Source organism: Vulpes lagopus, chromosome 7, assembly GCF_018345385.1.
Source record: "Vulpes lagopus strain Blue_001 chromosome 7, ASM1834538v1, whole genome shotgun sequence".
Taxonomy (NCBI): domain Eukaryota; kingdom Metazoa; phylum Chordata; class Mammalia; order Carnivora; family Canidae; genus Vulpes; species Vulpes lagopus.
The window spans coordinates 77,439,288-77,463,993 of NC_054830.1; the positions used below are offsets into that span (position 1 = coordinate 77,439,288).

Sequence of the window (24,706 nt, forward strand, 5' to 3'; positions counted from 1 at the left end):
TTTCTCTCTTATCCTTGAAGTGGCTCTCCCAGGAGTAGAGCATGATATCCAGTGTATATATGACAAAGCCAAAGTTCACTTTCCTGAAACACCCTCATTAAATACCCCCTCACGGACCTGGAATGGCAACCAAGGCCCCAGGGACTCTAGAGCTGGTGCTCCTTCACCTGCACCCTGTTGGTACCCAGCCTCACAGGGGTCAGTGGCCAATGTGCTGGACTCTCAGTCCAGTGCTCTTTTCCCAGCAATTTGGGCCCATCCACCTTGATTTTAGTGAGTGAATAAAGTATCAGCTCTTTAATAAGATAAAGCATTAATTTTTAAAGGATGATTTGTTGGCTTTTAAAATTTTAAAGAATCAACTATACTTCAATAGAAAAAAATATTTTTTAATAAAATGACAACTTGTGGCCTGTTACCAAAATCTGAAATGGGCCAAACGATAATTTGATTAAGAAATATTAAAAAGACCACTGGTCAGCTCTTCTGTTTTCTAAGAACGGGTCCCAAAGCATTGCTTATAGTTGTAGGAATTGGAAACAAGCTGGATGTTCCTCTTTGAGGGTGGGACAAGGGAACTGTGGCACATCCAGAAAAGGAATGCACTGCACTGTTGCCAGTGATGGTGCTGCTTGGGGAGGTGCCATAGCGTATCGTAAGGCCCGAACAGCTTCAAAACAGCATGAAGCTTCCCTCTTCATTAAATTTAAAAAATATTTCTATATGCTGTCTAGGTACATTTTTGTAACTAATGTCCTCAGGTTCATCCATGTTGTAGCCTGTAACAGGATTTCCTTCCTTTTCCAGGCTGAATAATACTCCACCGTGTGTAGATGCCACGTTTTGTTCATCCATTCACCATCAGGTGACAGACATGTGGGTTGTTCCCATCTCTTGGGTGTTGTGAATAATGCTGCTATGAACATGGGTTATTTCTATTTTTAAAGAAATTGAAAGAAGTGTTTCCGAGCAAAATCTATTAACCACACATCCCAGAGAAGTGGAAGACCCTCGATTAGGATTTGGGGTCCTCTGTTATGGTGTGGGGATTTACCAGCTCCTTTTAGTCTTCTTCCTTCTTTCTTGGGCTTTAGTGTCCTGCTGTGACAGCAAAGAGACCTGCCTGGGCAGGTGGTCTCCCCGGGCCTGCCAGCCGCCAGGTTTTCTGAATCCGACATCCATTCACACTTCTCATCTTGTGCTTCCTGCCCTGATTCTGTCCCTTCCCTGATTCCTTTCTCCCTGTCTCCTTCTGCAGCAGGGGTCCTGGGCTGGGAGGAGAGTAGGAAGGGGGAGGCAAATGGAAGTAATGAAATGGGCTTCAGATCTGACTCTCCCAAAGCTGGAGGAAAGATATCTGCCTGATGCTGAGCCTCAGACGAGTTTGCACAATAGTGTCTGCTGGTTATTTCACCCGGGCAGTTTCCAAGGTCATCTCCGAATCCCAGCTGAACCAGAAAATGGCCTCAGCTTCTCAGTTATCCTGGAGCCACAGGAATGGTGATCTCTCTCAGCAGAGCCTGAGAAGCTAGTTCATTGCAAACATTCCGGTTTACTTTGCAACAGCTCCCCACCCCACCTTCCGGCTGCACCCAAGAATGCCCACAGCCCCACACAGGCTCTTTCATTCCTTAAGGCCTTGCTGGAGCTGTTGACTCAGCATGAGGAAAGCCCTTCTAGCCCTTAACTCCTTCCTGCTGCTTGACTGTCTCTGGCCCTTCTCATTCTTCATGGATCAGCTTCAATTGTTCTGCCCTTCTGTAGAATATACTGGTCTTCCCCCCACCTCCATCCCGGGTGGAAGTCATTGCTCTCTGCTCTGTATCCCCATCTACACCCTTGCTTCCCTCTTGCAGTAAATTACTCCATTACAGTAGTTCACTTTTGCTCCCACCAACCTTGGTGGTTTTTGAAGATGAGAACTCTAAGTAATTCCCTCCTGGGCCCCCGCACCCAGCCTAGGGCCTGGCAGCAAGTGGAGCGTAAAGTTTGGATGGCCAGAGGGAAAGGAGAAAACTAGAAGAGGGACAGTCCGTGGTCCCCAGGTTTCAGAAGATGCATGCTAATTCAACATGCCATTAATTTCTCAAAGTCATGATTTAGAGCAGTTCTCTTCTAAAATGGAATCATTCTTGGGGCATCTGGGTGGTTCGTCAGTTAAGCGTCTCCCTTTGGCTTGGATCATGATCTCAGGGTCCTGGGATCAAACCCCACTTTGGGCTCCCTGCTGAGCAGGGAGCTTGCTTCTCCCTCTCCCTCTGTGTGTGTGCGCTCTCTCTCTGTCTCAAATAAATAAATAAAACATTTAAAACTGGGATCCCTGGGTGGTGCAGCAGTTTAGCGCCTGCCTTTGGCCCAGGGCGCGATCCTGGAAACCCAGGATCGAATCCCAAGTCGAGCTCCCAGTGCATGGAGCCTGCTTCTCCCTCTGCCTATGTCTCTGCCTCTCTCTCTCTCTCTCTCTCTCTCTCTCTCTCTCTCTCTCTCTGTGGGACTATCATAAATAAATAAAAATAAAAAAAAAAACATTTAAAACAAAACAAAAAAACCAAAATGGAATCATTCTTAGCAGTAACCCTATCCAGCTGATTCATTTAGTTGAATACTTTGGTGTGAATACAGGTAACATGTCTCTGGGAAACCATATTCTCAGTCATGGAGCATAGCAATGACCCAGAAAAGGAATATTGAGATTAATAAGTAAGGTCCGCCACAGGAGCCTGGAAGAAGAGCCACAGCAGTGTGCCATCTGCTGCCTTCATTACGACTGAGCACAGGCTGGGGATGATCTGGGATTGAAGGCCACTCTGTTCAGCGGGGATTCAGTTTTCCCATCTCTGAAAGGGACATGTAGGGTATAGGCTCAGCTGCTGTAACAAAGAAGCCGCTGAGTACTCTGGCCTAAAACACTCTGGAACTTTCTTTCTCTCCTACCTTCTCATGGAAGAATCCAGAGGTTAAGTGAGCAGTTCTGAGCCAGTATCGCCATTGCTGTCCTCAGCATACACCCTCTGCTTAGGAGCCCAAGGTGGCTGCTCCAGGTCTTGCCATTTCCCAGCCAGGAGGAAGGGCACCCCGCACTAGGGGAGCATGTGGGTGGTGGTGGCTTTAAAGATAGGACCCAGGAGCTACCCACGTAATTTCTCCTATCCCACTTAGGCAGAATATTGTCATTAGGCTACACCCCACTGGAAGCCTGGTTGGGAGATGTGGCCTTCAGCTGGGGAACCATGTGTCCAGGTAAAACTTGGTTGAACAGAAAAAGAGAAACTGAGATGGCCCAGAGGCTGATGCTAGCCACCCCTCAGGGCTGTTAGGAGAGTGGTGATAGATGCCCAGGCTCCTGCCCCACCCAGGCCTTCCCCGAGTTCATGGAGTTCACAAGGTGCTTCTTTCCCTTTTCTCCCCCAGGAGCTGGTCAGGATCCTACACAAGGCACTAGAAGCCGCCCAGCAGGAGAAGAGGGCGACCAGCGCGTACCTGGCCTCGGCAGGAGAAAAGGACCGGCTGGAGCTGGTGCGGCACAAGGTGCGACAGATTGCAGAGCTGGGCCGGCAGCTAGAGGCCCTGGAGCAGGAGCGGGACAGCCTGGTGCAGACAGCCAGCCTGCGGGAGCAGCAGGTGCAGGAGCTGCAGCAGCACGTGCAGCTGCTCATGGACAAGAACCAGGCCAAGCAGCAGGTCATCTGTAAGCTCTCCGAGAAGGTCACCCAGGACTTCACGCACCCCCCTACCCAGCCGCCCATGCCCCCGGGGGCTGCCGACAGGGACCTCCTGAGCCAGCAGGAGAAGATGGAGCAGCTGAAGGTAGGGGCCCTGCCCTCCAGGCCCCGGGCCCTTGGAGAGGGCACTGCTCTTGGCCCTGGGGGTTTCCTAGGTGAAGCAGGGAGAACCCTTAAGACCAGAATATTCCTGCTGGAAGTATTGCTACACACTTCTCACTGTCTTAACCAGAAGGTCCAGTGCAATTTGTCTTTTCCTGATATCAGTGGCTGGAGAGGGAAGGTGTGTCTACAGTATGATTAGAGGTGAGCACAAGATGAGGTCAGGACTCCCGAGTGCCAGACCAGCTCGGTGCCACACTGATGCCCCTGGGAGTCCCCGAGGTGCCCGGCGGCCTCCCCCAGCACATAGTCCAGGGAATGCGTGGCTGGCTGTGACTTGCTCATAACCATGGCAGTCTCCCCCGTGACACTGTCTGCGGTGTGGCGGCCACCGCCCTACATGCCCTGTTCCTATCATCTCATCTGATGCTCCACCAGCCCTGTGAGGCTGTCACTTGTGCGCTCCTCACTGTGTGCAGGAAGGCCGAGTCCGAGAAAGGGGTGTGCGTGGAGCAGCCCAGGGAACTCGAACTCTCTGACCCGTGTCTGCTCTGCTGCCTTCTAGTTTCTTTGGGCCTTCCCACTACTGCCACCATCCCTGCCTCCCCCATGCCCAGGCTCCTGGCTCTCGCCTGGGGAGGCTGTGCCCTCCCACAGAGACCAATTACAGCTTGGGGAACAGGAATGTAATTTTAAGTGTGATGCCTGCCGTGGATGGCAGTGTCCTCTCTAAGACGTGGGGACAGGAGCCGCCAAACCACCTGGAGGCCTGAGGCCGGGGATCAGGGCTCATAACCCCCACAGTCCTTAAAGGCAGCTGTATAACCAGGGCCAGTCCTGCCCCAAACCCCGTCATGCGCAGCTGTACTTGTAGATATACGTACGTGGCACAGGGAGCTCCTGTGCTGGAAGAGGGGAAGCAGAAGCAAAAAAGAGAACTCCAAAAGCTTTTGAGAGCCCAGTGGGCAGTTGTGGTACAGTGACCCCTGCCCCAGCTGTGAAGTCGAGGAGACCTGTGTTTGGATCCAGGCTCTGCCTCTTACTAGCTGGGTGACCTCCCGCAAGGTCCCTTACCTCTCTATAAAAACAGCGTCACTGTTGCTACTCACAGGGTTGATAGGGGGGTAAAGGAAGTTGACATCAAACCCAGGTTCTGTTCCCTTTCCTTCAATATGAAAAACCACATACCCAGTCTTTGAATCTTTTCCCTTTAAAATCAGATTCTTTTGAGTTCAAAATGAGAAACTAAATCCTTTCAAATGCAGATGGAGCTAGCTTTAGAAAGCTCTCTGGGGCTGGAAAATTGCTTTCATCAGATTGCTTCCCTACCCTCCTCTGCCCTACCCAGAGTCTTCTCTCTGTGCCCATCCTGCTGGAATACATAATTGAAGACCCCATAGAGCAGCTGGGGGCCAGGGCAGGGGGAAGGGGGGGTTGGGGGTGTGGAGGCAGGGGGTGGTGTAGAGAAATAGATCTTCTGGGTGCCTCTAGACTGCCCCCAAGAGCTGACTGGAAGCATGGACTCACCGTAGGAGACCAAGTGTGCCTCTGGATTTGCATGTTCAGGAATTTATCAGTAAGCCCAGATAGGAAGGCTCCCATCAACCTAACATACCGTAACAGCTGATCCTCAGAGGCCCAGTGTTGGTGCCAAAGAGAATTACATGTGCTAGAGTTCCTCATTTATTAGCCTTTAGGTGTCTGCTCTAGAAAAATAGAAGACTCAACAAAAATCCATTGTCTTTGAGTTTGGGGACAGAGCATGTTCACATCTCACACTGGCCCTGGGATGGAGGGCATGCAACTTTAAGTAAATGCCCCTTTGTTGAAGCTGCCATTTTGAGAACAGAATCATTGACCTCTTGAATATTGGAGCTGGGCAGAGTTGGTGATAGCATTTCTGACATTTTTCTGGCAGGGACAGCTGAGCCCGGAACAGGGGAAAGGACTGGTCCAGGGTCCCACAGCACAAGCAGCAGGGTTGAAGCTAGACCACGGGTCTCACCACAGCCCTTCCACTGCCTTCCCCACTAACACCATGGCTGATCCACGTGGCATTTCCCCAAGAGAATTCCCAGGCTCCTGATCCCCATGAAGGCAGGCAGGCAGACTCTCTTCTTCCTATCTCTTTCTCCAGTTGTGTTTTCCTCCTTTGCTTACTGGTCGCTGTCTGGTGGGTTTCTCGTCTCTGAGCTCTCTCTTTTTCCTCCCTACAGTTCTGAGCTGCGAAGAACACTCAAGGTAGGGCGATGAGCTGAATGGGGGGTGCTGCCCAGACGCCACCCCCTCCCGCCCCCATGGCTGCCCCAAAGGGGTGCTCACACCCACCCTCGCCATCTGGGCTGGAGGCAGGGTGGCCTAGGCAACATGTCCAAAGCCTGGGAACTGCCAGGGAGCGTCTTTGGGGCCTGGGATGAGGACAAAGGGATGGTAACAGAGGCTGAACCGAGTGGCGGTGTAGAGGTGATATAGAGCAGTGGACTCCACTGATGTGCTTTCACCCAGCGATAGTTTTTGATTCCTGCTATGGACTGAACACACCTGGGTTTGGATCCAGCCTCTTGTGTTCTAGGCACGTGACTGAGGAGTTTCCTCATCTGTAAAATGGGATTGATGGTACTTTAATACATAGCCCACAACATTAGGAGGATAAATTCCACATAATTGTGTGAGGGAGATGGGTCTGGTACATAGTAGGAACTCAGGCAACTGGTAACTCTCTTCCTCCCTCGCCTGGAAGTTTTTAGATCTTCCCAGGTATTTGGGAAGAACACACACAGCAGCCATGGGAAATCTCCCTGTTTCGTACAGCTGTGTAGACCTCAGACAACATACTTGTCCTTTCAGAGCCTCTGAGATCCCACCTGATCCCACTTTCCAAGCTGCTAGGGAGATTGAATGGAGTGACATGCTCAGCACGGGTTGGGGGCACAGAGTAATGGTGTATGGAGCCCGCTCAGCTTTTGTGTTCATGAATCTGTGAATGTCCAGACACCAAAACAGATGACTGTCACAGGAAGGGGGAGTGGTCCTGGAAAATCCTGATATTCACAGGAGGTTGGTCCTTGTGCTGCAAACATGAGGATTTGCACCAAGCTCACCACGCTGCCATATGAGGATAAGAAAGTGGGGGTTGTGGAGAGGAAGTGGGCAGACACTTGTGCAGAGGAGCAGCTGGCACCCCCTGGCAGCATTTCTGAGAAAAAGGAGCCGAGTTTGATCTAGGGTAGACATGTGGGAGAGTAGAAGGAAGTCTGCACTGAGGAGTTGGAACTACCTGTGTTCAGGCCAGACGGAGAGAGCAGAGAGCAAACTCAGCCTGAGTGCACAAAACCCTTGCAGCCCGGGCACAGTGAGGGATACAAAAGCAGGGGTGGCCAGGACAGGAGACACCACAGAGAGCCCCAGTGGAGTGGTGAGAGGCCATGTGATGAAGTCAGCCTGGGGCTTTTATTTTTAGCTAAGGAGCCATGGGAGCATGTGGCCCTCCCACTGGGTCAACCATCTAGGCAGAAGGCAGCAGACCCTGCGTATGAATTGGAGCTTCTGGGCTGGGAAGGATCTTGGCCAAAATGCAACCCCCCACCCCCACCCCAGGGAGGATGTGAGCTGTACATACATACGTGACCCATCCCTGATAATGAGGTGCCACAGGCATCTCTGGTGTGGTGCTCTTAGTTTCCAAATAAATCAGGCCCTAGCCAAGGTCATGCCTGCAATAGTGTCTCTCACATGCACTTACAGCCCAGTACATTTCTTGAGTAGTGGGAGCAAAAGGGCTTGAGTTTTGGCTAGTGAATGTCCTAGAATTGCTAGGTATAGTTGTGAGCATGCATTGTCCATTACTTCTGTAACATCCATCCCAGTAAAATGAAGGTTCAGAGCCAGTGCTATGGCTGCTCCTTTCTGAGGCTCAGGCCCCTGTTTGAGCCTCCTCAGTGCTTGGCCAGCTTCTCCTCAAATGCCCCAGCAACAGGATCTCACTCTGTCTACTGAACAGCATACAAAAAGAAAACTCTAGGTGCACAGATGCATATCACAGCATTATTCATAACCAAAACCAACTGAAAATACTCAGGGCCCAAGTGAAAAATAACAGGAGAATGATTATAACTAAGGTACAGTGAATTCACCCAACAGAATAGTCATCAGACATTAAAAATGATCATTGGAAAGCTTATGTAACATAGAGAAGTATGGTTGACCCTTGAACAACACGGGTGTGAACTGCACGGGTCTGCTTATAGGTAGATTTTTTTCTGATAAACACAGTATAGTAATGTCAGTGTATTTTTTCTTCTTAATGATTTTCTTAGTATTTTCTTTTCTCTAGCTTACTTTATTGTAAGAATACAATATTTACTACGCATATCTCATGAAATGTGTGCTCATTGGCTCTTTGTGTTCTCAGTAAGGCTTCAGTCAATGGTAGGTGATCAGCACTTAAATTTTGGAGGCAGGGAGTCAAAATAAACACACAGATTTTTACTATTCAGGAGTGGGTTGTGAGGTGGGATCAGCTCCCCTAACCCCAGAGTTGTTGAAGGGTCAAATATATTTACAAGGAGACATTAAGTAAATAAGACAAGTAAAAAAAATTTTCCATCCAAAATTGTTTAGTATGATTGCAAATATATGACTACGTATGTTTATTTTTTAAACAGACACTATTTGGATGTTTGTTTTGGTCTCTATACTTAGTGTTATGACACGTTACCTCATGTTGTCTCCCAGCTGCCCAGTGGAATAGTATTTGCCCCTTTTACAGGTGAAAAAACAGAGGGTCAGGTTTGTTCAGTGAAGCCTCCCAGCCAGGAAGTTAGAACCAGGACTCAAACTCCAGGCCTGATGCCCTCTCTACTGGGATCAAGATTAGTGATGGGGGCTGTCTACAATACTACTTCTTTTAGACTTTCTCTTCTGTTGTCATTATTAGAAATTTCTAAAGGAAGGAAGTGTTGGCAGTTGAGGGTGAGAACCAGGGAGATATTTATGGTACAGCACATCAAATGCTTTGCTTTCTTCTCCAGGATGACATGGAAGCATATCGGACCCAGAACCGCTTCCTCAACTCCGAGATCCATCAGGTCACAAAGATCTGGAGAAGGGTGGCTGAAAAGGAGAGGGCCCTCCTGATGAAGGTAAGAGGCAGAGTCCATCTCCATGCCCAGCCACTCTTTGGTCCATCACCTTCTCACCCCCATATCATTCTGTCCTTATCACCTGCCTACCCTACCTCTGGACTGTGCCCTTTCATTATGAGCTGCCTTTCCAGCCCCAGGCATCTGTGCTCTGATTGCTGCTTCTGATCACCAAAGTGCAGAGGAAGAGACAGACAGCCATTAATGCACCTTCCCTCCCATCTAGAGTAACTTCCAGAGGATTTAGAGGGCAGCCATTCCTCCCCTCTCCCCTTCATTTTTCTCCTTTTCCCCTTTTTTTCCAAAAAAATTGCATATACGGGGAAATTAGAAAGTGGCCATGCATATCCATGGAAAGGCTCAGGAAAGACTTGAGAGCTTAAGTTTACACTTTAGGCTACCATTGGCACAGAGACAGCCTATAACAATCAAAAAACAAAATCAGTTTTTTCTCAAATTGGAAGAATCTGATTTCTAGTGTTCAGATATCCAGTTTTCAACAACAAAATCTCAAGGCATACAAAGATACAGAAAAGTGTGGCCCATTTGAAGGAAATATATAAGTCAAGAAAAACTGCCCCTGAAAAAGACCTCGTGCTAGATAATACTAGACAAAGCCTTTAAAACAGTTGTCTTAAAAATGCTCAAAGAACAAAAGGAAGATGTGGAGAGTCAAGAAAGCAATGTATGAACAAAACAGAAATTTCAATAAAGATTTAGAAAAACCTACAAAGAAACCAAAAAAAAATTCCAGAGCTGAAAAGTAAAATAACTGAAATGAACAATTCACTGGAGGGATTCAAAGGCAGATTCAAGCAGGCAGGAGGAAATCAGTGGACTTGAAGATAAGAGTGGAAATTATTTTGTCTGAGAAACAGAAAGAAGAAAGTTTGAAGAAAAGTGAACAGAGTCTCAGTGATCTGTGAGACACCATTAAGCAGACCAACGTACCCATTATAGTATGGGTTCAGTGAAGCCTCAGGAAGTCAGAACCAGGACTCAAACTCCAGGCCTGATGCCCTCTCTACTGTATCATGCTGGGATCAAGATTAGTGATGGGGGCTGTCTACAATACTACTAGTATGGGAGTCCCAGAAGGAGACAGAGGAGGGGGACAGAAAGAATATGAAAAGAAATAAAGGCTGAAAAGTTCCCAAATTTGATGAAGACACAAATAAAAACAACCAAGAAGCTCAACAATTTTCAAGTAAGTATAAACTCACAGAAACCCATACTGAGACACATTATAATCAATCCTTTGAATGCCAAATATAAAGAGATTGCTTGAAAACAGAAAGAGAAGCAACCCCTCACATACAGGGAATCTTCAAGAAGATTATGAGCAGATTTCTCATCAGAAACTTTGGAGGCCAGAAGGCGTGGGCCAATATATTCAAAGTGCTGAAAACAAAAACAGCTATGAACCAAGAGTTCATATTTGGCAAAACTTTCTTCCAAAATGAGGGAGAAATTAAGACATTTTCAGAGAAACAAAAGTTGAGAAATTTTGTTCCCACTAGATCTGCCCCACAAGTAATGCTTGGGCAGTCCTAGAGGGTGTGATGGAAAGACACTAGACAGTAACTCAGGGGTGTATGAAGAAACAAAAATCTCAGTAGAGGTAAATACATGGGCAGTTGTAAGACATAGTATTACGGTAAAAAGGGTTTGTAATTCCACCTTTGTTTTCTACATCATTTAAGAGAATACTTTTTTAATGCTTAATCTAAAAGTTAGTATTACTACAACTTTGGTTTGTAACTCCACGTTTTGCTTTCTACCTAATTTCAGAAACCAGTGCATTTAAAATAATTATTATGTTTTGGTGCTCACAATGTATAAAGCTGTAATTTTGTGACAACAACCAAAAAGGTAGGGATGGCACTATAGAGGAACAGAGTTTCTGCATGTTATTGAAGTTAAGCTGGTATAAATTCAATTTAGAATGTTAGAGCTTTAGGGACACTTGGGTGGCTCAGTGGTTGAGCATCTACCTTTGGCTCAGAGGCTGTGATCCCAAGGTCCTGGGATCAAGACCCACGTCTGGCTCCCCTCGGGAAGCCTACCTCTCCCTATGCCTATGTCTCTGCCTTTTTCTGTGTGTCTCTCATGCACAAATAAATAAAATCTTTTAAAAATAAAAATAAATAAATTTAAATGAATTAAACTCTCCAATTAAAAGGCAGAGTTTGGCAGAATGGATAAAAACACATGATCCAACTATATGTTGTGTACAGGAGACTCACTTTAGATCCAAAGACACAAATGGATTAAAAGTGAAAGGATGGAAAAAGATATTCTATGCCATAGTAACCAGAAGAGAGCAAGGTGGCTATGTCAGACAAAAGAAACTTTAATTTTTTTTTAGAGTTACAAAAAAGACATATGTTAATAAAGGTTCAATACAGTGAGAAGATACAACAGTTATAAACATTTACATACCTGGTAAGAGACCAGCAAAATATATGAAGCAAAAACGGACAGAACTAAAGGGAGAAATAGGTAATTCTGTGATAATAGTAGAGACTTTAATACCCTTACTCTCAGTAGTGGTTAGAACAACCAGACAGAAGTAAGGAACTAAAGGCCTTGAACAACACAGTAAACCAAGTGGATCCAAGAGGCACAGCACAGAACATCTACCCAACAACAGCACACGAATTCCCCTCACGTGTATATGGGACATTTTCCAGGACAAGGTATCTGTAGGCCACAAATTCTGTCTCAATCAATTTAAAAAGACAGATACCATGCTAAGTATCTTCTCCAGCTGCAACAGGAGGAAGTTAGAAATCAGTAACAAGCAGAACGGTAAAATTCACTAACTTGTGGAAATTGAACAACATATTTTCATCAATGAATCAAAGAAGAAATGGCAAGAGAAATTAGAAAATACTTAAAGGCAAAGGAGAAAGGAAACATAACGTACTAGAACTTGACACAGCAAAAGCAGTGCTGAGGAGGACATTTATAGCTATAAACACTTACTTTAAAAAAAACAAGAAAAGGATCCCTGGGTGGCTCAGTGGTTTAGCACCTGCCTTCATGCCCAGGGTGTGATCCTGGAGTCCTAGGATCAAGTCCCACATCAGGCTCCCTGCATGAAGCCTGCTTCTCCCTCTGCCTCTGTCTCTCATAAATAAATAAAATCTGGGATCCCTGGGTGGCTCAGTGGTTTAGCCCCTGCCTTTGGCCCAGGGCATGATCCTGGGGTCCCAGGATTGAGTCCCGTGTCGGGCTCCCGGCATGGAGCCTGCTTCTCCCTCCTCCTGTGTCTCTGCCTCTCTCTCTCTCTCTCTCTCTCTCTCTCTCTCTCTCTCTCTGTGTGTGTGTGTGTGTGTGTGTGTGTGTGTCTATCATGAATAAATAAATAAATCTTTAAAAAAGAAACAAACAAAAAAACAAGAAAGATCTCCAATCCAAAACCTAACTTCACAACTTGAGGAACTAGAAAAAGAACTAACCCAAAGCTAGCTGATGGCAGGAACCAATAAAGATTAGAGCAGAAATCAATTAATTGGATAACAGAAAAGTAATAGAACATCAATGAAACCAAAAATTGATTTTTTGAAAAGATCAAAACTGACAAACCCTGAGCTAGGTGGACTAAGGAAAAAAAAAAAAGAGGACTCAGTCAGAAATGGAAGTGGAAACATTACTACTGATTCTGCAGAAGTAAAAAGGATTATAAGAGTACTATGAATAATTGTATACCAACAAATTGGATCGCCAGATGAAATGGACACATCCCTAGACACACAAAGCCTGCCAAGACTAAATCATGAAGAAATAAAAATCTGTATATGCCTGTAACTAGTAAGGAGGTTGAATTAGTAATCAAAAATCTCTCAACAAAGAAAAGCCCTGGACCTTGTGGCTTTCCTGATGAATTCAACTGAACATTTAAAGAGGAACTAACAAGAGGCCTTCTCAGACTTTTCAAGGAGGTTGTGTGCAGACTAGCAAGGGAGTCAAACACAATCAAGATGCATTTGAGCACACAAGATTCTTTGGGGCCCAAAGGGAGGAAGAAAGTCAGGGAGGACTTCCTGGTGGGAGTACCTTCTTGAGCTGAGTCCTAAAAGTGAGTTAGTGCTATCCAGGCGAAGAGAGTAGAGAAAGGCCTTCCAAGAAAAAAGACAGCGTGGTCAACACCTGTGGACTGAGAGGTGGGGGAAGTGGGGAGGGAAGAGCTTTGGGACATTCTCTGAGGAAACTGGGAGCTGTAGAAGGGTCTTGGGTGGGGAGGTCCTCAATCAGACTTATGTTTTGAGAAAGCTGGGGGCTCAGTTGGCTTGTGGAGGTAGGCCGGGGAGCACAGAGACTTGGGAGTCTGTAGCAGAAGTGCCCAAGAAGAGTACTGGGAGGGGGCTCGGGAAGTGGCCCTGGTGGCAGAGGGACGCAGATGTGGGAGCCAGCTGGAAAGGGGAGGGGAGCAGGCTCACCGGATGGCCTGGAGTTGATGCTCAGGAGATGGTAACCCGGGCAGGAGTGCAGCAGAATGGCTGCCTTGACCAGGAGGCTCCCCCTCTGCCACCTCAGGATGAGACAGGAGCCAGGCTGGCGATGCTCTGAGGCCGATTTTTCCTGACCAGCTTACACAGAAGGAAAGTGGGCCCAGGAAAATTGCCTGAGCTGCTCTGCACACCCAGCTATGGGAATAGAAATACAGTTCAAGACAGGGGCAGGGAGTACTCAGGAAGGCCACTGGTGGGAGAGAGGTGGTATGCTGGAGGAACGGGAAGAGCCGGTAATATAGAAGCAGAAGGCACACGGGCACTGTCCAGAGCCACATGGCCATCTCCTGGGCACTGCTCCATAGTGCCACCTACAGAGAGTTGCTCTAGGCCACGTGCCTGGGGAGAGCCTTTACACACATCAGCTCGTCTCATCCTCCCCAGAATCTTGGGGCAGACTCTGTTATTTCCATTGTTTAGAGAAAGAAGCTAAGGCACAGAGAGGTTAAGTAACCTGTCGTAGGTCACCCAACCAGCAGTGCCTGAAGCAGGATGGGACTGCAGGCTGTGTGAGAACCTGCACTGCCCTGCCCACCTCTCCCCTCTTCTGAATCCAGCTGCAGCCCTGGGCCTGGCTCTCCTGCCTGGAGTCTCTCTGCCTTGCTATAAACCCTCAGGTGTGGGACCCATTTCCTGTCCCTTGGATGACTGGCTGGGGATAGGGAGAGCATGGGAGATGAGGCTGAGAAGGGTTCTGCTGCCTACAGCTGTTCAGCCTCTCGGTGGGCCCAGGCCCAGCAGATGGCCTGACAGCCCCATCCCACTTTCCACAGTGTGCCTACCTCCAAGCCAAGAACTGCCAGGTGGAGAGCAAGTACCTGGCCGGGCTGCGGAGGCTGCAGGAGGCCATGGGGGGTGAGGCCACTGAGTGCTCGGAGCTGCTGAGACAGCTCATCCAGGAGGCGCTGCAGTGGGAAGCCGGGGAGGCCTCAGCCGACGGCGTGGAGCTGAGCCCCATCAGGTGAGCCCAGCGGCCAGCGAGGGTGGGTCTTCGTGACCTGAGGGTCCCCAGCCCTGGTGCTGGTTCCCTGCTGACCGCGCACGAGCCCTGCACATCACTTACTTCCTGTACCTTCAGATAAAGAGCAAGTGGTGGGGATGAGCCCCACATTACAGTTGAGGGGTTACAGCCTCAGAGGAGTCAGCCCCTTGCCCAAGGCCACAGAGTATATTAGTGCAGCTGACCTGGGTCTGCTCCAGAGCTCCATTTTCCCCACTTTCCCAGGCTGTCTCCCAGAGATGTTTGTCAGAGAGGGGAGGAGGGGAGACAAGCCAGCTGCCTCCCCTGAGCCAAGTCCTTGCCAAGCACAGTGACCATAGGCAGTTGACTGTACCAGAAGGGGCTCTGGCTGTGGGGTCTAAAGCCCCTGAAGGTGGGGCGGCCCAGTGGAAGGAGCCCAGGCTTTGGAGCCAGACAGGGCTCTTTCACCATGTGACCTTGGACAAGTCACTTTACCTTTATGGGCCACATATTCAGCCTCCATCAGATGTGGGCTAAGATCCCCACTTTGCAGGGGCTAAATGAGAGAGCACATGCAGAGCACACAGTAAGGGCAAAGAAATGTGGAATCAGTGAAAAGCCCTCTGGGATGGATCCCTAGCTCTCCCATCTTACTTGTCATTGATGCTGTCTGTTCCCCATCCATCCCTGGGCTTACTCACTGTGCCAGTGGGATTCTGGATTGGCAGTGCCAGACTCCTTGAGCCTAAGGCTTCATGGAGTAATAAGAGGGTCCTTTATATTTGCACAGAATGCATTTACTATGCACTTAACTACATACCAGGCACTGTCTAGGCCCCCAGCATCTTACAACAGAGGATGTCAATGGATCTTTGCGAGGCAGGACAGGAATTCTTTTACCCATTGTATAGATGAGCAAACAGAAGTGCAGAGAATTGAAGTGACCTGCCCAGAGCTGCATGGCTAACCCACAGTGAAGCCCAGACAGGAATCTTGCCTGGGGTTCCCCCTCCCCACCCTCCTGCCTTGCCCCTTATCCAGGGAAGGGCTCTGCAAGGTGCTGCTAACATAGGCTTTTGCTGGCAGTGAGTATGATGAGTATGGCTTCTTGACGGTGCCCAACTATGAGATGGAAGACCTGAAGCTGCTGGCCAAGATCCAGGCACTAGAGGTGCACTCACACCACCTGCTGGCTCACGAGGCTGTGGAGCGGCCGCTGCGGGAGCGCTGGGCTGCCCTGAGTGATCTCGCACCCTCGGTGGAGCTCAAGCAGCTGCTGCGGGCAGGTGTGCCCCGAGAGCACCGGCCGCGTGTCTGGAGGTGGCTGGTCCACCTCCGCGTCCAGCATCTGCAGAGCCCTGGCCGCTACCAGGAGCTGCTGAGCCGGGGCCAGGTCCGCGAGCACCCTGCTGCCCGCCAGATTGAGCTGGACCTGCACCGTACCTTCCCCAGCAACAAGCACTTCACCTGTCCCACCTCCAACTTCCCCGACAAGCTGCGCCGGGTGTTGCTGGCCTTCTCCTGGCAGAACCCGACCATCGGCTACTGCCAGGGCCTGAACAGGTGAGCATCACAGCCCTGGTGAGGGCACAACCTTTATCCTTTAGAGCACCCCTCGGTCCCTTTGGAGCCTCCCAAGAACCTGGAGAGGTGAGTCCAGGAGGGTTGATTCCGCCATACAGATGGGAACAACATGGACATGTTCAAGAGGAGGACAAGGACGGGTTCAAGACAGAGGGGCTCCCCTTCGATCTGCACTTAGGGTGCGCCACTCATCATCACTCATAAAGAAAGCACTGTGAACGGTCCCCCCCACCCACCCCGGAATTTTGTAGTGCACAACTCAACTCACATATCGCAGAACTGTCTGGGTCATGGATCATTTACTTTAAAACGAAACCCATTCAAGGGAGCCCAAGAAAAAGAATTTGTAAATGTTACAGGGGAAGTTCATAAAAGCCAGGAAAAGAAAAGAGAGGGTGAGACCAGATGGTCATTAGAAACCAAAGCACCTCCTCTCACCAGCAGGGCCCCGGCACTACACAACCCCAGGGCTGCCGATCATGCCCCAGTCCATGGGGACAAGTCCCAGAGTTGTGCAGCAGCCCCGTCCTGCCCCGCAGCCCCTCAAGGGGGCCACACCATCTCTGGCCCCTCTTGCTCTACATGTCTGCTTCCTTTTCTCAGCAGACCAGTCTCTGTCCATCATTCCTTGGACATTTAGGGCCCCTCAAGGCTGTCAGACTGGAGACCTTAGCCCCTGAGTCTAGAGCCTTTGCCCCAAATCCTCCTACTTGTCAATATCCTCATGTCCTCAGGCCTAAATTTCCAAAGGAAGGAATGTGATTGGCCCAGCCTGGATTCATATCTGCTTCTGGCCCAACAGCAGGACATAAGGGCTTGGGGTTGGAGGTGAGGTGGAATGGGGTGACCTGGTAGGGCTGCCCTGTCCAGCACTGTAGAGGACTCTCATGGAGGCCCCGGCTATCTAGACAGAAGTTACATAATTTCAAATATTCCCCAAAGCAAGTTTGGACTCAATTTAATTTTAATATGCATATACTCAAGCAAAATTTACATAAGACATTCTGCCCTTTTTTTTTTTTTTCAGAATAGGCAATGTGTGACATTTATTTAACACAGAATAAACATTCAGGGAGTCCCTACCCAAATTTGAATGATTCCTAAGGATACATATTTTTGATACTGATTTGCTGCCTAAATTGGGTGAAATTGAGCATATATACATGTTCAGTGGCTGGAAATTCAGAGTCAAACATTGGACTGCCAGTCTAAGCTGAAGGGGCAGGGGAAAATCCTATAGCAGGAAGGGTCTTGAGACAAACCTTCCAGAAGGAAAGAAGCTTCTGCCTATGTGGAAAAAGGCAGTTGTGAGGCTGTGGAGGGAGATGTAGACTGAGCAAGTGGGGGTGACACCCAGGAGTGTTTCAACTCTTTATCTGAATGCTTTTTTTTTTTTTTTTTACTGATATTTGTTTAGGCAGATATTCATATTGCTTGAAATCCAAAGTTATTTGTCATAGGAAGAGCCCCTTCAGGGTCAGACAGTGGGGCCCTTAAGCCCCACCCTGCAGGCCCCTTGCACTTCTCTGAGTGGCGCCATCTAGTGGCAGCCGGTAGAACCATGTGCACAGCGTCCGGACAGACCCGGCTTCTGTGCAACACTCTCCTGTTTAGAGGGTGACATATGTCATAGTAATGATACAGTGCTGACCTAGGGAAAAAACTTTAAAACCAGTTCTCTGTAAAATATAAGTGGAGTGCATTAGAACTAGATGTTTCTTTCTCACATCACCACGCTGTCTCCTTTGCAGACCCACTTGAGCCTGAATGCCTTAAGTTGGAATCTGGCTTCCGCCCTGAACAGCTGGTAGGCCCTAGTTGGTACGAGCAGCCTCTCACTACTGACCTTTTAATGTGTGCAGAAATCTGTGCTGGTGCCAGCAGCCAGCTCCTGGACTGAGCACATCCCAAGACTCCAGTGGAATGGGGTAGGGTGGAGAGAACACCAGGCTGGGCTTTGGGAACCCTGGGTTCTGTCTCCACTCTGCCACCAGCTGACTGCGTGACCCTGAGCAAGTGACTTCTGCTTCCCAAGACTCAGTCTTCCCATCTCTGCAATAAGTTTATCTAGACCCAGGGATGACCAATAGGAAGCACCTGCCTTGTCTTGTGAGTTTTTGAGGCAGCCTCCAGGGTCAGTGGGAAAGAGCACAATGATCAATCAGTTATGTCTACCCTGGGCATAGACCAAAAAGAGTGGTGGCCAGTTTCATACATTGCTGTCCCTGAACTAAATGACCTCAGAAGGCCTCCTTCCCCAGCTTTGAGAGGGTGGCTTCTTATGTCCCAAGAGATCTGTGACTCTTCCTTTTGTCCACTCAGCTCAGACTCAGGAGGGTTTGTACAGGTATTTTAGCCAGAGTAGGAAGAAATCTCTTCTGAATCTACTGGGTAGAGAAAAGGAGTTTCCTTTTTCTTTTGAGAATTGACCCTGTTTCTTTAAAAAGTATGAACCTCAGAAAAGGTTGGAGATCATGAATCCAGTCTAGTGAGAGTCCAGAAAGGGATAAATAGCTAGAAAATGAAAGGTGTTCTTTAAGCCCATCAAGAGCATGAGGCTCCACAGTGCTCTAAGGCGGCATCTTCCTAAGGGTGTTCAGTGGGTGCACTGTACAAAAGGGGTTCCACAGCCCTACCGGATGGATGGCCTTGGGTTAGAGTCACATGGGGTCTTGTCACTGCAGAATTCTCAGAGGCTTTTACATGTTGTACATCATAAGACTCTAAAAGGGGGCTGGACTATGCAGCATTTCCCAAACATTCTTGAATTTGGGACCTTGTGTTCACCTAGCATCTTGAGAGACCACCGCATTTTGGCAGATGTATTCCTGGATTGACCCTGGGTGAGACCTACCAGGAAAGATGGGAGAAGTAGAGAAAACAGTACTTCTTCCAGGCTGACAGCCCTGCTCAGCACTGTGGGGTTTTCTTCCTTTCTTACCATGATCTCATTGGAGCCCTGTGATAACTTTAGGGGACAGGGAAGCAAAGGAGAGAAGGAATTCTGTGTAATAAGCACCTGCTATATGCCAGATAGTTAGCAAGGCCCTGTATGTAGGTCTGACTTCCCACTCAAAACGCCTCACAGCCCTGGGAGGTGGAGATTGTTAAATCAGCTTTACAGATGATGAAAGTAAGGCTCAGAGAGGTTAGCACACTTGCCAAGATCTCAAAGCCTGTGGATATTAAGATAAGAATAGCTAACATTCATAAAGCACTCACTACATGTCAGGTAGTGTGCTGGGCATTCATCTCATGTTAACTTCATTCATCCTCATAGTAGTCTAGTGATTATTATGAGGAGGTTGAGGCTCAGAGAGGTTTAGGAACTTGCCCACGATCATCCAGCCAGGAAGCAGCAGGTCCAGAATTCACACCTAGGCAACAGGGCTCCAGAGACTCAGATCTCCTCATTGCTCTGGAAATCCCCCATGCAATCCTCCCCAAAAGCATGTTCATCTCACCCCAGGTTCCAGAACACTAGCCTAGTTAGAGAGTAGGGTTGGGAGCCAGGGATGTACCTCTGCCACCCTCTGCTTGGCTACAACTTCTACACATCACCCCAGTGCTCTTTTCCTCCCATTCCAGATTGGCAGCCATTGCTCTGCTGGTCCTGGAGGAGGAGGAGAGTGCCTTCTGGTGTCTGGTGGCCATTGTGGAGACCATCATGCCGGCTGATTACTACAGCAAGACGCTGACGTCATCCCAGGTGAGCAGGGCAGGGATCGATGGGACGGAGAGGCCATGCAAGTTGGTGCCCCTTGAGTGGTTCCTTCAAGCCAGTGAATCTCAGAAGAATCAGGAAGCTCTCAGGCCTCCATTTCTCCCTCTGTACATGGGGCCAGTAACCCCTCCCTGGGACTCCTGGGAAGTTCAAGTGAGCAGATGGCCTCTACAGCTGTTGGGGCCCTGCCCACGGGGTAGATTGTTGTTATTCCAGTAGTGACACAATGTCACGAGAAATGGTTGGGGGGTTTTTTGTTTGTTGTTTAGTTTTATGTTTTTCAGAAATGATTTATTGGTGAGGGAAGGAGAAGAAAATCTAGAATCTCTTGCTTTTTGCCAGTAAAGAATTTCAAAATAGAGGTCAGGTGGGTGGAAGTAGGAGTCAGTAAGACTCGTGTGGACTAGCGTTCACACACACTGGTCACGGCCTCCCGAGAAGCGCAGCTATCTCCATCCTTACAGCCTCACCGCCCTCTGACTCAGCCCAGACTAGCCCTGGAGTCAGGGGCAGCTAGGGCCAGAGCCCACCCTCCCCGAGCCAGCTGCATGGCCTTGCGACATCCCCTCTCTGAATACCTGGTTTGTCTGCTTTGGGATGGAAGTACTACTTCTTGGGCTTGTTGACAGGTGTAAATGTGAAACCATTTTCGACCTCCCATCTCCTCTCTCACTTCACTCCTCATCCGGCTCCCGCTGCATCTGAGCTGTCTGCTTTATGCGGAGAGGCCAGTGGGTGGATGGGTGGGTGGGTGGCAGACCTTCTCGCTTTCCACCCCCAAACCGACCAAGCCATTTCCTGCCCCCCCTCCCCATTCCTTTCCTTTCCTATTAGGATCACCCAACACTGATTCCTCCTGCAGGACAACCACGGGGGTGGTGGTGGTGGTGGTCAGCAGACACACAGGTGTCCGCTGTGAAGGAGGGATGTCAGAGACTGAGACTGAGGATTCGTCAGGTCATGAATCAGAAAGAGACCCAACTGCCCCCTTCAGGCTCTCTGCTGGGCCATCCCTCACGTATTGCTTTCAGCACCCCATTCATGGTCACAGGACAGCAGTACCACCTCCAGCACTGTGGCCGTGGTCCAGGCTGGGAGAAGCAGAGGGTTGGAAGGCAGGGGCTGGCTCCGCTTCCCCGCCCAGCAGTTGCTCACACCTTGTTGGTCAGGACTGTCTCACATGGCACCCCTCGCTGCAGGGCGGACTGGGAAATGTTCCATATTTTATTGTCATGCTTCAACATCTTGGAAACTGAGGTGTGTTGTATAACCAGGGTGCTGTGGTAGGGTTGTTGGAAGGTTTGTTTCTCATTTTTTTAATGTAGAAGAATTTAAATGTACAAAAAATAGAGAAAATAGTATATGAACCTCTCTGTATCTATCACCTGGTTTGAATAATTATCAACACAGACACGCAACTGCTGTTCCCTGTCTACTCCCACCCACTCCTCTTGCTTTGGTGATCTTGAAATAAATCCCAGACATCACGTCAGCAAATCTGTGAATCCTTCAGCAGGTTCAGTGGCATCTTAAGCTCAGTAAATTACCCTCAGTCTTGAGCTGGATGCACTGAACATCTTGTATGTCAGGCCCAAAATGGTTGTAGAGATGTGGCCGTGGTGTCAGCCAGTACAAGTCTGAACTGCTGCTTGGCTTTGGGTTCGGGAGGGCAAATGGGCCAGAACACGAGTGGCTAAGAACTTAGCCCACAGAGACCTCCATATCATAGCCCAGTCCTCCAGCCCAGAAGACTGCCAGCCTGTGCTGGGAACAGCAGGGTGGTGGCCACGAGGCAGGGGTTGAGGGGATCCTCCAGTCACTCTGCTCCTGGAGTGAGGGAGTGGGGGAACTCTAGGACTGTGTGTGGACTGGCTGGGTGGGAAAGGCAGGCAGGGAGCCAGGCAGCCCCTTCCCTAGGGTGGCAGCTGACAGGCCCTCTCTCCCTGGCTCCCAGGTGGACCAGCGGGTGCTCCAGGACCTCCTCTTAGAGAAGCTGCCCAGGCTGATGGCTCACCTGGGCCAGCACCGCGTGGATCTCTCCTTCATCACCTTCAACTGGTTCCTCGTGGTCTTTGCAGACAGTCTCATCAGCAACATCCTTCTCCGGGTCTGGGATGCCTTCCTGTATGAGGGCACCAAGGTAGGGCACTGCCAGGGGTGAGCAGGACAGTCCTGGGCAAGGCCTTTCAGCCCTCCGGGTCTCGATCCTGCCCCTGGAGAATGGGAAGACAGTGCTCCCCTGGTCAGGCTGTTGAGGACATCTCGTGGGAGCATGGCTTTATAAACTAAAGTGCTTTGCACACACAAGGAGGAGGGGTAGTTCTGCCTCTGAAGATGTGTCTTAAAGTTGGGGGGGATTTCCTTTTCCTAGGGAAGAGCCATGGCCGGGATCCAGGAGGCCCGTCCCTATTCCCTGCACTGCCCATCCAGTCACCTGAGCCCCTCTTTCTCTTCCTCCTGTTTGGACTGAGCCCCATATTGGGAGGCTGGCACATGGGTGTGGTCCCAGCTCTACCTCTTGCCTTTCTAGGAGACCCCGGGCAGGCCTCCCTTCTTCCCCATAGTGGTTGAGAACGTTACCACACTGCAGTTTACAGAGCACCTTCAGATCTGTCACTCTGATTCCTACTAATACCCCATGTGAAGACAGTATTACCCCCATTGGGTCCAAGAGAGTAGCACCTCACCCAGGGCCCCGGGACAAGTAAGGATAGAGCCAGGCACTTGGTCCCCATGCCCGGATTCCACGCTGTGCTCCCTCCTCCCCCTGGGGTTCCCCCATCTGCCCCTGCCTCCTGGGCTCCGCACACACAAGCTTTCAACCTCTGCAGCCTGTCTGGGGGGGGTCCCACACTGTCTGGGTGTAGGGGGTCTTCCTCCCCCTGGGGATTACCTACCCTGGCCACCCCCCGTGCCCCACCTGAGCCCCCACTTGCCCCCCAGGTGGTATTCCGCTATGCTCTGGCCATTTTCAAGTACAACGAGGAGGAGATCCTGAGACTGCAGGATGGCCTGGAGATCTACCAATACCTGCGCTTCTTCACCAAGACCATTTGCAACAGCCAGTGAGAACCCATTCTGCCCCCAGTCCTGCCTGTCTGGCACCCCCACCACCCACACATGCCCCCAGGACGTAGAAGAGGGTAGGCGGGTATTTGCTGAGTGGAGATTTGTTAGTGGTGTCGATCCCCCACTACGGCTTAGAAACCTTTAGGGACATTCCACTGCCCCAGTGGTCTGTTCGCCCTTTCACGTGGCATTCAAGGCCTCTGCGCAATTTCATTTCTTACCCACCTTTTCCTGCCCCTAATACCCACACCCTATCATCCTACCAAACAATTATTTGAGTTCCTAGGACACCAACGTCTGGACTTCTGGCCTTGCAGTTTCTTCTCCTTAAAATGCCCCCCTGTCACCTTCACCACTGCCATCTTTGCCTGGCCAACTACTACTCGTCCTTCAACACCTAACTTGCATGTCACCTCCAAGCAGCCTTCCCTAATAAACCTTTCCTTACTGTGTTAGAGTTCCCAAAGCCCTAAGCTTCTTCCTGCCTCAGTACACATCACTTTGGGTGGAAGTTGTCTTCTTATTCACGGTTTCCTTCCTGGAAGGTGAGCTGCCTGTGGGCAGGGGCTAGGGCCTCAGCCACAGGGACAGAACAAATGCCAGGGTGCCTGGGAAGGCCCAGCAAATGCAGACCTGATAGGGCACTGGCTTTGGACTAACTGTGCTCTCCCCCCAGGAAGCTGATGAACATCGCCTTCAACGACATGAACCCTTTCCCTATGAAGCAGCTGCGGCAGCTGCGGACGGCGCATCGGGAGCGGCTGGAGGCTGAGCTGCACGAGCTGGAGCGGCTGAAGGCCGAGTACTTGGAGACTAGGAACTCCCAAGACCCAGCGGTGCCAGAGGGTTGCACCAGTGAGGACGAGGGGGAGGGGGGACCCTGACTTGGCCACCTGCCCTCCCCGAAGCCCTTTCTCCCCTTTGGCCGTCAGGTCCCCAGGAGGATGGCCATGGGATGGTGGTCCCGCCCATAAGTCCCATCACCATGTGACGTGGGGCAAGCCCCTTCCCCTCTCTAGGCCTCAGTCTCCTCGTCAGGACACTGTCTGCCATGGAGCCATTGGTTGGGTCATCCCCTCGTGAGCACATACCCAGGGATGCCACCCCTTTCTCACTTCTTCCACAGAGCACTTTAGCACAGACGAGCAAGAATATGCTGTCTCAGAGGGTAGCCTGAACATTCTTTAAGTTTTATCTGTATAAAACAGTGGAAATACTGGAAAGAGTTGACAAGCTTTGGAACTTGAATGAGTCCCAGTAACCAGCTGCTCCCCAGTGGGCCCGGGGCTCCAGGGTGTTGCATCATGAGGGCAACCCTGGGACATCCCTGCGTTCGGTTTCTGTGGGTATCTCTGCAGGCTGCCCCCCCCCCCCCCCCCCCCGCTTCCCTGAGGAGCGAGGGCCCCATGCAGGTAGGCTGTGTCTCCCCGGGCCCCAGCGCCTCTCCAGTGCCAGCTCCCGTGCACTGAGGCCTGGTTCCTAAGCCTGGCACCTATGCCCTCCTTTCCATTCACAGCGCGTTCGGGGTGGGGGGGAGGTTCCGAGGGAGAACCCCTGTCCACACCAAGAGGAACGTGGTGTGGGCCTCAAGGCAGAGAGTGCTGGGTCAGGCGCCCGACTGTCTGGTCTCCTTCTGCCAGCTTCACAGGCCCAGGCACGAAGAGTCACCTCTTCTCTGAATAAACGAGTGGCTGGAGGCTGCAGAAAAGGTGGTGAGAGGGACAAAGCTACAGCCTGTTGCCAAGTCAGGGCTGGCTCTTCCGGCACCCACCGTGTGCAGGAACTCTGTTTCAGTTCTGCTGGGCTCTTCGGGGCCCTTCCTCAGTGGTCAGAGGCCTCCCCTGATCCCCTCAAGGCAGGGGGTCAAGGCCACATCAGTGATTTTG

General features: G+C 50.1%; 1 protein-coding gene across 6 annotated transcripts in view; it reads left to right on the forward strand.

Annotated features, from left to right (window-relative positions):
- The window catches only part of TBC1D2 (TBC1 domain family member 2), a 50,439-nt gene extending 26,396 nt beyond the window's left edge, over positions 1–24,043 (forward strand). For 5 of the 6 annotated variants that reach the window (XM_041760491.1, XM_041760493.1, XM_041760497.1 and 2 more), the window contains 8 exons: positions 3,412–3,807; positions 8,855–8,965; positions 14,256–14,443; positions 15,530–16,006; positions 19,616–19,736; positions 21,706–21,891; positions 22,695–22,816; positions 23,497–24,043. In XM_041760491.1, the coding sequence (XP_041616425.1) occupies positions 3,412–3,807; positions 8,855–8,965; positions 14,256–14,443; positions 15,530–16,006; positions 19,616–19,736; positions 21,706–21,891; positions 22,695–22,816; positions 23,497–23,704 (1,809 nt within the window). In that variant the 3' untranslated portion in view covers positions 23,705–24,043. The remainder of the gene's footprint in view (positions 1–3,411; positions 3,808–8,854; positions 8,966–14,255; positions 14,444–15,529; positions 16,007–19,615; positions 19,737–21,705; positions 21,892–22,694; positions 22,817–23,496) is intronic. The other variant, XM_041760492.1, reaches the window with a different exon arrangement.
- Positions 24,044–24,706: the final 663 nt, after the last annotated feature.